Consider the following 12,621-nt stretch of genomic DNA (forward strand, 5'->3'; position numbering starts at 1 on the left):
AAAAGTTAAACTGAATTTCCCATCAGTTGGATGGCAAGACCATAATGCTTTGGTGAGCTCTTACTAAAAATCACAAGTTCCTATGAAATATCCTCAGAAAGCTATTTGAAGGAGAAATAGTTCTGGGAAGTGCTGTTAATATACCAAGGCTTCAGTTAAAAATGTTTTCCTAGGAAACCAAGCCAGAAATACAAGTTTCCAGATACCATAATGAAAAGCATACAATATCCCAATTTAATTAAACTTGTACTGCATATTGTTACCCATAGTACAGGAAGTTTCTCTTTGAAAGAGGAAGCTGAATGGACCTGATCAGGCAGGCTGTAAACTCACTAAATTGTTTTTTCACTTTCACTGTTTCAAGAGTCTAGTATCTTTTCTGAATAGTGTAAAAAATTTGGAAGAGTCATGGTTCAAGCAATAGCAAACATCTTTGTTTCCTGTAATTTTTTTTTATTAGTGAATTATGATCTTTACATGACTGACTTTGCAGTAGAGAAGTTGCAATTTCAGTAGAGAAGTTAACAGTATTAAGTAAGCAAGACACTAGCATTTCTACACATTGCATTCACACAACTTCCTCACTTACCAGGAATTGAAAAGGTCATAGTAGCTTTTAGCTAACACTGTACATTTTCAGATTTTAATTATGTACAATAGGTTTCTACTCAAAATTAATAGATCAACAAGAGCACGTTCAACCCTAATTTGTTATGACATTTATCTTTAGATCAACACCCAAGGAAATTAAAACTCAGTATATTTTCCTTGTTAGTGGTTAAGTGTACTACTAAAAAATGTAGTTCTGTACACTGTAAGTTTACAGTTGATTCTTGCTTTTGTCTGGAGAAAAAAAATAAACCCTTTTATTTTGGTTTAGCTGTGTCGCTTAAGTGTGCAATGGCATTCTCAGAAGAAAAAGAGCAAGATTTGTATACTAAAATGGTATTGTCCCACATTTAAATAATGCTTTTAATGTCATAAGGAAGAGGTGTAAAAGTTAAGGTTTTGCCACCAACAAATTCTTGCCTTTTTTTTTTTTTTTGGCGTTATCATAGCACTTGAAGGTAAGCTGGTGTAATATCATTTAATTTGTCAGACCATTGCAGCAAGCAACTGTTTTTTGCTATTCTTTGAATGGCAATTAGTTGAGAAAGATTTTGCTGTAGTTTGTCCGTAATGCCTCAATTGCACTGTAAATTTGGTATGCATCATGATGAGTTATACTTTTCTTCTTATTTTCAGTAAGATTGAAGGCATAGAACATATGCATAATCTACAAAAGATGAACCTTACAGGGAATGAAATTGAACATATTCCTGTGTGGGTAGGAAAGAAACTGAGATCCCTGCGCATCCTTAATTTGAAACAGAATAAAGTATCATCAGTAAGTGACTTAATTTCCATGTTTTGCATCTACAAGAGGGTGTCTATGGAACGAATTTACTTAATAATACAGTTTCTAAAGGAGTCATGGTATTTAGGAGGAGAAAGAAACAAGACTTGAGTATTCCACACAATAAAAGTTCACTTGTCTCATGAACTAGTCTGGGAGAATGGAAGGTTGTGTATATCCACAGACCCTGTGATCTTGGACTTTCCGAGGTCAAGCTTGATGACATTTGTTCTCTTTGCAGTGGTATTTTTTTCATGGAGGAAAAAAATTTGATTTTAGGAACTTACTTTAGTCATAGTACTGTGTATTTTGGTAGGTTTTTAGAGTTTCCAGTTTATCATAAACATCAAAATGGATGATATAGATCTAACATATAACATTTTATACAATCAGAAATTCAGTTAATTCAGTTCAATTGTTCTTGGAAGGATGTCTAATCATTGTACCATTTGTCTTTGATCTAGCTTCATGATATAGCTAAACTAAAGCCTCTACAAGATCTGACTTCTCTATACCTTGCTGATAATCCAGTTGCAAGTCTGCCTCACTACCGCTTGTACACCATATTCCACTTGAGAGCGCTGGAAAACTTGGATGGACAGACAGTGACAAATAATGACAGGCAGGAAGCTTTAAAGAGGTTTAATTTAGGTAATAAAGCTATGATAGAAGTGTAGTGAATGACACCAAACAAGTTTAGCTGGAAAAGATTTCTATCGTAAAATTTTTTTTGCTTCATTTTTCAGAAGAGATAGAAAAATTAGAAAGAGAGTTGGAAAACACAGTAAAGGAGATGGAGAACCTTAAGCTTAACCAGTCCAAAGTGCTTGAACAACTTCACCATCAAGATGAAGTCAACAGATCATTGAAAGAAAAGACTTTGCAGCAGAAGCAAAGCTATGAAGATCTACAAAGGGATGTGGACACCAAAAATGAATTGGTAAGGTAATCACTTGCACTAAGTATATATTTGGAATAGTTTTGTTGTCAGAAATAGATGTCAATGGGAGAGTTCAAATGGCTGTAGATTTATGTTAAAGATCAAGAGAAGTCAGTATTTTGGGAGACAAAAGTTACGACCCTTCAACTTTTTATAGAATGTCTTTGATATTCTTTTTGTGGAAAAAGTAAGTGTATTGAACAAGCAGTCAGTATCAATCTCGTAATTTATATAGTAACTTTTTTTTTGGCCTGTAGTCATTTTTTTCTTTAATTTTTTTTTCAATTGATGAAAGGTTAAGCATCCTCTAGCTGCTAAATTGTTGACATACTAAATTGCCTGTGTTGTTCAGACTTCAAAATGCTGCTGTAATAAGGGAAAGAGATTAAATACTTTTATAAGAACAAGGTATAAGGCATACATGTTGCATGCCAGTAATAACCACTTGATGATTATTATTTCAGGTAATGCCCATTAGTTTGCTTGTACTTTCTTTACATCATCCTAAAATCTTATGTATAATAAATGTCTTTCATTGGTAACTATAAAATGCAAGGCTCGTACAGGGGCCCTGGAAAAAGTCCCGTTGATTTAAGAGTGCTCAGTTGTGAATGACTTGCCTAATATTTGGCTTTTAATCTTACTTGTTAAACTTGTCCTCTACAATTTTATCCTTCAGATTCTCTATCGCTAATATTTATTGAGCTGTTTCTTTTGTGAACACGCTAACCAGCAGCCTATTTCTAAAATGTAGTTTTCTGTATAGTGAGATTTAGCAGCAGATAGTTTGCAGCTTAACCCACTCTTACCCTCTGGATGACAAACTTTGCTCGCTTCTTTCTTCCTTTAGCTGGTGTATTGATTTGTCACAGTTCCCTTTCCGCAGAGCCTTTATTCCTCACTGAAGGTAGCCCCCCTGTGCTCCTGAGTTGCATGGTTATTTTCATTTCTAGAACTTTTTGCATGTTAATAAAGTAGGAACATCGTATAAAGTGTTCCAGTGACACTGCATTCAGTGTTTTGGGGTACAGTCTTTTTCTTCTTAAGCAGTTATTTTTTTTATGACATATGTTGTTCTTTAAAAATCTTTCTTTAACCCTTTCCTTTATTCCATTCTATTCTATTTCTTTTCCTCCATTAGTTTTGCTTTCCACTGTGTATTGGAGTCTTGCTGCATGTTCTCCCTCAGGTATTCAGCACGAAAAGTTGGTTTAAAAAGGAATCACATGATGGACCTATTTTTAAAAACAAAGAAACAAACAAAAAACACAAAACACCCAACTAGCACAAGGTTAAGTATGGATATACGCTTGATAATTGAGATAACTATTTTTTTTTCTTCTTACAGTGACTGCTAGGAATGAGTTCTCATTGCTCATTTGTAGCAGTAAATATATTCAGTATGTGGCATAGATTTTACAAAAGAATTGTACCCAAATTATTTTTTTTCCAAAGTTAGTGAAAAACTTGCTTTCAAACCTCTGCACGTAAACTTAAGAGGCCTTTCATGTGATCATTTGTGTTATGTTGTGGGATTCTTGTCTAATCTTAGTCGTCATGTTGTATCTTGTAATGAAGTTGTACTTTGTGATATTCTTGACCCTAAATATACCATCTTACCTTTCTCTAATGTGAACTTTGTTTTGAAGTTGATGTCTTTGCCATCCTCTATTCTGAATTGAAATGTACGTGATAATGATGATACTTGATTGAAATCAACTTACTTTGCTTACTGATTTATTAGCTAAAGCAGAAAACAATGGAGCTAACCCGAGCTTGCCAGAAGCAGTATGAATTGGAGCAGGAACTGGCATTTTACAAGATTGATGCAAAATTTGAGCCATTAAGTTATTTTCCATCAGAGGTAATAATTTTAAAATAATGGGTTTCTTCATTCCTTTTTCTCTTGGTTTTTCAGTTGTTCAGATATCAAACTTTATAGCTTTTCTATAATTCTAATAGATTCTGCTCTATAAAGAGTTATTAGTTGTAAAATATAAAAAATCTCATTTTAAAATCATGTTACATGATTTGATCTAAATTGTGTGTTATTTAATGTGTTGAATATTAGTCACTTTCAAAATTAAAATGATCTTTGTAAAGATGCCTGAATGAGGGGAGTCTGAGATGTTTCTGAGATAGATGTATAAATGACGTAACATTTATATATAACTGATATACATTTCAGGATATTGAACTTGATAATGTACCTGGTGAAAGCCCATACATTGGTAAGGCCAGATATAAAAGAAATATGTTCATAAGAGAAGGCTATATTGCTAACAAAGCTCAGCAGATGGAGAGTGGAAAAATGCAACTAGACGAAGATGATTTGTGTAGGAAATCTCAGCTGAAACTGCAGTTTCAAACTCTAGATGAACAGTTGGAGGATAAAGAGAAAAAGATTAATTCAGGTAAAAGCTTTATTTTTTATGAAATAAAAATAAAATACATGTAGCAATGTTTATTCCGCTGATGAAACTTTTGGCACAGATTTGACATGAGAATGATAGCAATGTCAAAGGATGTAATTGCTGTAACCTCTCAGCCATGTCCTTTATGTCTTTTGGGACAAAATCGTAACAATTTTTTGCTATTATTTTAAGATAATTATGAAAAGATTAAATTTTAATATAGAAAAGAGAATGTTGGACACGTCTCATATCTGATGCATCAATTTAATTGTATCAATCACATTAAAAGCTTGTTAGACTTTTTTTTTTTTCTTTGAGAAATCATAGTATATCAGCTTTGATTGTCCCTGTTTAAGGAAGTGTTTTCTGATTAACATGTTAATAGAAAACGTGTATCAATGTTGTATGGAATATTAATACTTTTTTTGGGTTACAGCACAGAGAAGATTAGAAGAACTGCAAGGTGCAATAGGAAATGCAGAGCAACAAGTTCTGAAAGTAACAGGGGAACTAAGACAACTGGAGGATGCTCTGTCTCAGAAAAAGGTGCGCAAAGGACTTGCTAAGTGATTAGCATTTGAAAATGTTTGCAACTGTGTTTATATAGAAAACAGCAGTGTTTTTCTCCCCATCCTTTTTTAAATGGGCTGTGTATGCGTGTACAATGAGGATTCAAAATAATGAGTAGGTCATATTTAGACAACCTGTTAAGCTAAACTACCAGTCTGATTTAACCGATTGACAACATTTAAAAAAGTCATATTTCCAGTTTGTTTTACCCAACCTCCTAATGCTGTCTCCAGATCTCACAGGCCAACAAGGAAGGTCTGGAGCAGCAGTTGAGTAAAAGGATACAAATCCTACATCAGCTACGCAATGAAGCTTTAGAACTGGAAAAACAAATGGAGAAACAGAAAAGAGAAATAGGGAAAAAACAGAAAGAGCTTGAAGACTTGCAGAGTTCTCTTGCTTCTGTAAATTCTAAAGATCCAAGACACGTGAGTAAAACCAAAATCTTGCATTTTTCTCTACTACATATATTCATGTACTGAGAAATGTAGTAAAGGCAATTTTAACTGATTACCATTCAGTTATATAATTCATGAAATAGACATTATTTTGCTATTTAGTAATTTCTTTAGTGGTTAGGACACTTTGCTTTAGCTGTTACTCAAACGTACAACTCAATATTTACGATTTTTTTAGATTATAAAACGCTTGTGCAACTGATTTTCAATGCAGCTGCTGTACGTCATGTTAAGAACTAGATCTTTATGCTTTGCAAAAACATGCTGTGCAGAGCCTTGGAAGGAGAGAATTTCTTTGTAAGAGAAGTCACACATCTCTTCATAGAATCTGGCCTTAAAGCCTTAGAAAGGTCTGTGTAACTGCTGTAGGCGTGTAGCTGAAGTCCTGCTCTGTCTGAGAGCTCTTGCATTGGCACTAAAGTGGGCTTGCAAGTGGCGGGCCTAGAAAACATCTCTGGAGTGGCAGATGAAGCTGACCTGGCTGGAGTGGTGACAGCTGGTATTGATATTCCAGGCAGCAACAGCTGTGGCTTTCTGCAACGGTCTGGTATCCAAAACTATAATCAACTTTCAATAAATAGTTCTAATTCTGAAAAGATTTATCACGTCCTTTTGGCAGGGACTAATAACCTTCCTCAGCTGTTGTAGGTGCTTCTGTTGTTACTGATAGATTCAACAAGGTCTTGAGGTCGCAAGGGTGTGCCAAGAGCTCTAGCTTCTTTTTCCATCTCTATGGAAGCAAGACTCTGGATTTCTGAGCCATTTACTGTGTTCAGACACAGTAAACACTTATGAAACTATTAAATTAAAATTAATTTTAATATTAAAAAAAAAAAAAGTGCTTGTCTTTTAAAATGAGAGCTTTTCCTGGCCAGCTTGAGGCTTTTAGGCATGCAGAGAAAGAACTTCGAGGCTCGGCTCCCGTCTCCAGCTTTCAAAATCCGCGCCTCTCCCCCCCGCGGTCGGGTAACGGGAGGGCGGCCCGTGCTGCGGGCCCCTCGGCCCGGCCCTCCCCGGGAGCCGCCCGGCCCCTCGGGCCACCGACCGCTTCCAGTCAGGGCGCGGGGACCGCGACCGCCCAATCGCCTCAGCGGCGGCAGGGCCCGCCCGGCCCCCCCGGGCCGCCCCGCGCTGAGGGCTCTGCGGGCTCAGCCCCGCCGTGCTCGGTGCCGCCCGGCTGAGGGAGCGAGCCCCGGGGTGCGGCGTCGTGTTCCGGCCGCGGAGGCAGCAGACAAAGGGCGAGCTGTATGTAAGTGCTTGTTGTTTTTCAAACGGGGCTCGCGGGGCGGTCTGCAGCTGCGGCCAAGTGACTCAGCAGCGGCGCCTCGCCGCCCGTTTTACTTGCTGAAATCTCGCTTTTGAAAGCTGGACGTTAGTTTGTTTTTAACAGGTGGCAGGTTGAACTGTATTAATTCGATAAGCTACTTCTAACGTTCATATTTTAATACGTTAAAATTGGGAAAATACATTTTTTTTTTTTACCAAGTGCTTTGTTATAAAGTTACTTCTATAAGTGATTTTTCTGAGAGTATGTCTTTTTAAATTCCTACTGTGAGCTCTATTTCTTTTTTGAGTAGAAAGAGAAAAGGTGCTGGCTATCATGGCAGCATAAATTATGTACTTTTCCAAGTTTTTTGTTACTTAAGTTGTTGGTAACTTCATCTAGTGAGAAACATGTAGCAGTATGTTATGTCTATAGTCTAGCTTTGTATACAATTGAAATAATCAGTTAAATTTATCCTAAATGTGTGAAGTCCTGGTCAAAGTCTGTGCGAAGTGTGGAATTGGTGTATTTCCTAGAAAAACAAAAACAATTTTGCTTTATGTAAACCTTAGCTACGAAGTTGGCATGACTTGCTGGTTGTTCAGTGTTTTCCTTCAGGTGATGACCTGACATGTTCTGAAGCATGACTACCATGAAGGCAATGCAGGATGACAGGATAAAGCTCCTGGGGAAAGTCATGTCAGTTTTCGAATGAAACAGGAAATAGTATAGCAGAAAATAGAGGTGTGGAAAAAGCTAGCAGCCATGAATATGAACTTGTAAATGCATGCCTGATTCATCATGCCTGGGCAAGGGGGGAAACTGTACCTGATCATGCTGTTTGCCACACATTACTTGCCTACCTGGGATTCTTTGTGAGGTAGTAAAGAGGAACACAAACAAATAAAACCAAACTCCAGAAGATACGTTGTGCTCGTGCCTTTCACTAATGATAGTGAGACAGTGCAGAACTGACTAAAATAGAGAGTTGACTTCTTTAATTGGTGCTGACATTGACCCACTTGACCTTTCCAACTAATTTACAGGCTCACATGAAAGCTCAAAAAGCAAGTAAAGAACAGCAGCTGGATGTAATGAACAAACATTACAAACAGCTTGAGAGTCGCCTGGATGACATGCTCTCTAGGATTGCTAAGGAAACTGAGGAAATCAAGGACTTGGAGCAGCAGCTCACTGATGGTAATTTTTTCCTTGTCTTACAGTATTGTATTTAGGATAAGATGGTAATTGAATTGGGGAATCAGTTCTGCTTTTCTTTGCTTCAAAGAAATAGAGTGTGTAGGTTAAAAACTATTCCCAGCTGATCTAGGTAGTGTGTATGTGTGTTTGTTTTTCTTTCTTCCCTTCTCTTTTTTTTCAGAAGGTGGGAGGAGCAAACAGCTGCTTTGACTAAGTGCTTTGTTGCTCTGGGGTTCAGGATCAAAATGTTGAGGCAGGAGGGCTCTTGATCAAGTCTGAGCTGAGTGGTTTGTTGATTACTAAATGTATCCTTGTCATCTGCAATTTTGTATACATAATAACCTATGTGAAAGTAAATGTCCCAGAAAAGAATATGAATAAAAAAAATCTTTTAGAAAGATGCCATTTTAGAAAGAAGCTGGGGTGGGATGCAGGTTCTTTTCAGCTCTTCCAGTGGTCAGGTGAGTACACTAATAGTGGAACTCTTAGCCTTTAAAAACACAACGCAGGCATTTTCTGCTTGAATTCTAGCTGCTTCTTACTTCATATTCCAGTAGGTGAACAGTTTAAGATTAGGAATGGCAGTTTTGTGTGTTTTGTAAGTAAGCATGGTGTCTTCGCTATTTTGAATTCATTTTGCGTTTCTGCAGGTCAAATAGCAACAAATGAAGCACTGAAAAGGGATTTAGAAAGCATTATCGTTGGATTACAGGAATACCTGGAAAGTGTTAAAAGCCAAGCAAAACAGGCCAATGATGAATGTAAGGAGCTGCAGAAAGATAAAGAATCTTTGCTGCAAAGATTGACAGACCTACAGGAGGAAAGAAAGAACCTGGAAGTAGTTGCCATGGATGCAGAAAATATGAAAAAAGTAAGGCTTAGTACTATGTTTCTTCCCAAGTTCAGATTACTAAGAGTAAACTTAAAACTAAGCAAGCAATCAAATAAGAAATGTCAAAACATAGCTCTCTGGACAAATTTATTTTCTGGTAGCGTAACTTCAGTCAGATGTGCCCATGCACATTAAGAACAGAACGGGGCCTTTCAAGCCAGTAGCAAGAGGCAGACAGTAAATCTGTACTTTATAGAAGATCTCTTAAAAATGCAGGCTCTACCTTTCAAACATTACTGAAAATGTACTTGCAGTCACTGTCATAGTGAATTGTGAAAATAGTGAATTTGTGAAATTGTGAATAGTGAAAACTGGACACTAGCCCAGGGACCATACATCAGTCCTGTAATCCAGCTACTTAAAGATCTGTCTTAGTATCCTGATAAGTATTATGTAAACCTTAATACCAGAGGCACGTTTCACTTTAGGCTACACCTTTTTAACTTGTGTGCAGACTTTATGCAAATTCTGTCACAGTAGCATCATTGACCTGACCTTTATATATGGTAGTGCTATCTAGGATTAAATTTTAAATGTTTGGTGATTAGAGTTAGTGGCTCTATTTTGACTTTACAGCAGTTACTTTGAGTTCCTGAGAAAGAGAGGCAATGTACTCTGAAGAAATCTTCTCTCCTGTGTCTATATTTCTGAAATTAATGTAAAATTCCAGGAAATAGCAATGCTAGAAGGTGCACTTCAAGAGCAGCGAGAAATAAACGAATCACTTAGAGATGCACAAAGGGATGTCAGTGCCTATGAGGCTGAACTGGAAGCCCAGCTAAGAGACAGAGACATTGAAGCCAATCAGCAAAAGGAAGAATTGGAAAGACTGAAACAACTTAGCCAGGTAAGAACAGAGCTCTACTGCTGCCAAGGTGATAACCAGCTGGGCTAGTGGTATGGGTGGAACCTTTCCTCCATACCTTGTCTCCAACCTTGATTCCTTTGCAAGAAGTTGTTGGTTTAGATGTGTCCTGAAATGGAAGTTACCAGTTCACTAGGACTTGTACCTCTCTTCAATGCAAGGTTACAAAGTATTTGTAGCCTCAGTAGAGTTTATTTACCATATTCAAAGGAAAATAATTATCAGTGTCTTTTTGGAAAGAGATGCACACATGTCAAAGAAATAATACTGAAGCAGTACTGTGAAATGTAGCGGGAGAAATTGGCCACTGTTGCTTTTTCTACTAGAAATTGAGATTTATAGTTTTTTTTGGTTTTTTTTTTACACATAAAGTAATAGCTTTCTGATGGGGAAAACCAATATATGCTTTAATTTGTACATTTCTATTTTATCTTCCTGTTGGTGATCCTCATATGGATTCACACACAGTGATGGATGGTGACTACCATCTTGATTCAGTTTCCATTCATCAGAAATGAACTTATTTTGTGGTGGTGGCCTTTTTTTTTCTTTCTTTCTTCTTGAAAGATTTATTCCACCTGCAGATTCCAGATTGCAGGAGGACATGAAAATGCAACACAAAGTGCTTCTGTCTCCAACCCTTCCAAGTCTTCTAGTTTTGGTGATTCAGGGAAAACTTGGAAGCTGTCTGTAGAACCCTGACAAATGTAATTCTGTCAGTTTCCTGATGGGTAGGGTATGCTCATATTAGGTCTGTATTAGAATTTGCTATACCACTCACGATGATGATGTTTTAAGAAATATTAGCTGTTATATGGCGATGGTTGTTTCCTTAGGGGCTGTTGTCATACTGTTACTCTTTTAGAAATACAGCTGTTACATATTTGCGTGACAGGCTGGGAGTGGGGCTGTTAATCTGAAGGTTTTCTGTGTTTGTAGATGGAACTGTCAGCTCTGCAAGCTGAACTTGAAAAAGAAAGGCAAGCATTAGAGAATGCTCTGACCAAAGCACAACTAGTAGAAGAGAAGGAACAAGAAAATTACAAGCTGCTTACTCAGTTCAAACAATTGCAGGTGAGGTACTTTGTTGCCTTAACAAATTACCTGATATGTAGTCTGCTTTTCCACTGCCACTAGGGGAAAGTGATAAAAAAAATTTTATGGGGTTCCTTATAAATTTTGTTTTGAAGTTCGGTAGTACTTATGACTGTTCCTGCCTTTAATTTTCTTGTCCAGAGACCCTACGCCATAGTCTTTTATCTATTGTGGACATTTGAAATTATTTCAGAGCTGCTCTATTATATTGCAATGGAATTGATAGATTGTTTAAATATATCTTTATTTCCCACAAGCCTCATTCAGTATGTGTCAGTAACTTTTTGTGTGCAGTAGAAAAACTGGTCCAATACCTAAAGCAGAATTTATTTTATCTGTTTAAAGCTGTGATCCTGAAGAAGCTTATTCAGTTACCACAAAACAGTAATGGCATCCAAGTACAATAGGCAACACAGCTTGTGATCGTTGGATTTCTAGGCATTTCATGAATTCCTTGATGTTCAGAAACACCTCTGTTTAAAAGTGTCACAGATCAGTGCCTCATCTTACCTGGGATTAGAAAACTAAGTGTGCTTCTTCCTAAAGCTGCTGAAAGGCTCGGTCAATGGGATTTTCTTAGGCAAGAGTAGTACACTGGGTTCAAGATTATCAAAATATATCTGGCAAAGGAGCCTCCTTAATTTTTAAAATTAAGAAAAAAACCTGTGCAATTAGAGCAGTTTTCCTCATTGTGGGAAGTCTGGGTTCAGTTCTTTGCATACATCTGATCCCATTTTCCCATCTCACATGCTCCTCAAAGGATACAAGGACCACCAGTTTATAATTAATTCTCACCAGATATTAGCACTGTAATTTTTGCTTGTTCTCATTTTGTTGATATTGGTCCAGCTCACATTGGGGGAAAAAAATGTTGGATTCTTTGTTTAGAAAGAAACATAGAGCTAGGTATTCAAATTTTATAATAATAATAAGCATTAATAATTTATGTATTTCTTTCATTATGTTTGTGTGGGGTTTTTTTGTTTTTTTTTTTTTTTTTAGGGAGACAATAACCTCCTGAAGCAACAGCTTAAAGATCTTCAGAATCAGCTAAGCCATGCAGTTGGCAACTTGATTCATCCTGAGGAAGTCCTAGCTCGTATAAATGAACTCAAGGAAAAGCTTCAGACAGGAGCAGGAGAGATTAAGTGAGTAAAATAAAAGTACAAACAGTATTAGATTTGTGCACGTTAAATTGGTAAGTAGATGAGAGCAACGAGGTACATCCGCTGTGTCCTGCTGAGTACCGTGTGGGCAGTTCAAACATGAGATTTAGCACCCTGTGGTTAATTAAGAGAGCATCACCTGAGCTCAGTAATTGTACTACTGAGGCAAATATGCATTCCTCTTGGGTTTCACTGCAAGAGGTAGAACAAACTTTTTTTTTTTTTTTTTTACCCTTTGTCCCCAGCAACAGAGAATGGGAATAAACAAAGAACAGAATAATCAGAGCTGGGTGTGGAGGTCTGTCTCGTGCAGTGTAACCTGTTCAGTACTGCACCTGATTTCATTTACATTGGATGTCTG

At 37.1% G+C, this 12,621-nt stretch overlaps 1 protein-coding gene across 5 annotated transcripts in view; it reads left to right on the top strand.

Annotated features, from left to right (window-relative positions):
* The window catches only part of CNTRL (centriolin), a 33,633-nt gene that overhangs the window by 3,293 nt on the left and 17,719 nt on the right, over positions 1–12,621 (top strand). The window contains exons 5-17 of one of the 5 annotated variants that reach the window (XM_040531215.1): positions 1,246–1,387; positions 1,861–2,047; positions 2,143–2,336; positions 3,478–3,525; positions 4,081–4,200; positions 4,525–4,750; positions 5,187–5,296; positions 5,554–5,748; positions 8,089–8,242; positions 8,893–9,113; positions 9,805–9,981; positions 10,939–11,073; positions 12,097–12,242. In XM_040531215.1, the coding sequence (XP_040387149.1) occupies positions 1,246–1,387; positions 1,861–2,047; positions 2,143–2,336; positions 3,478–3,525; positions 4,081–4,200; positions 4,525–4,750; positions 5,187–5,296; positions 5,554–5,748; positions 8,089–8,242; positions 8,893–9,113; positions 9,805–9,981; positions 10,939–11,073; positions 12,097–12,242 (2,055 nt within the window). Of the gene's footprint in view, positions 1–1,245; positions 1,388–1,860; positions 2,048–2,142; positions 2,337–3,186; positions 3,244–3,477; positions 3,526–4,080; positions 4,201–4,524; positions 4,751–5,186; positions 5,297–5,553; positions 5,749–6,873; positions 7,028–8,088; positions 8,243–8,892; positions 9,114–9,804; positions 9,982–10,938; positions 11,074–12,096; positions 12,243–12,621 lie in introns of those variants that run through there. The other 4 variants (XM_040531216.1, XM_040531217.1, XM_040531218.1 and 1 more) reach the window with 4 other exon arrangements.

The sequence above is a fragment of the Cygnus olor genome, chromosome 19 (genome assembly GCF_009769625.2).
Source record: "Cygnus olor isolate bCygOlo1 chromosome 19, bCygOlo1.pri.v2, whole genome shotgun sequence".
Taxonomy (NCBI): Eukaryota; Metazoa; Chordata; class Aves; order Anseriformes; family Anatidae; genus Cygnus; species Cygnus olor.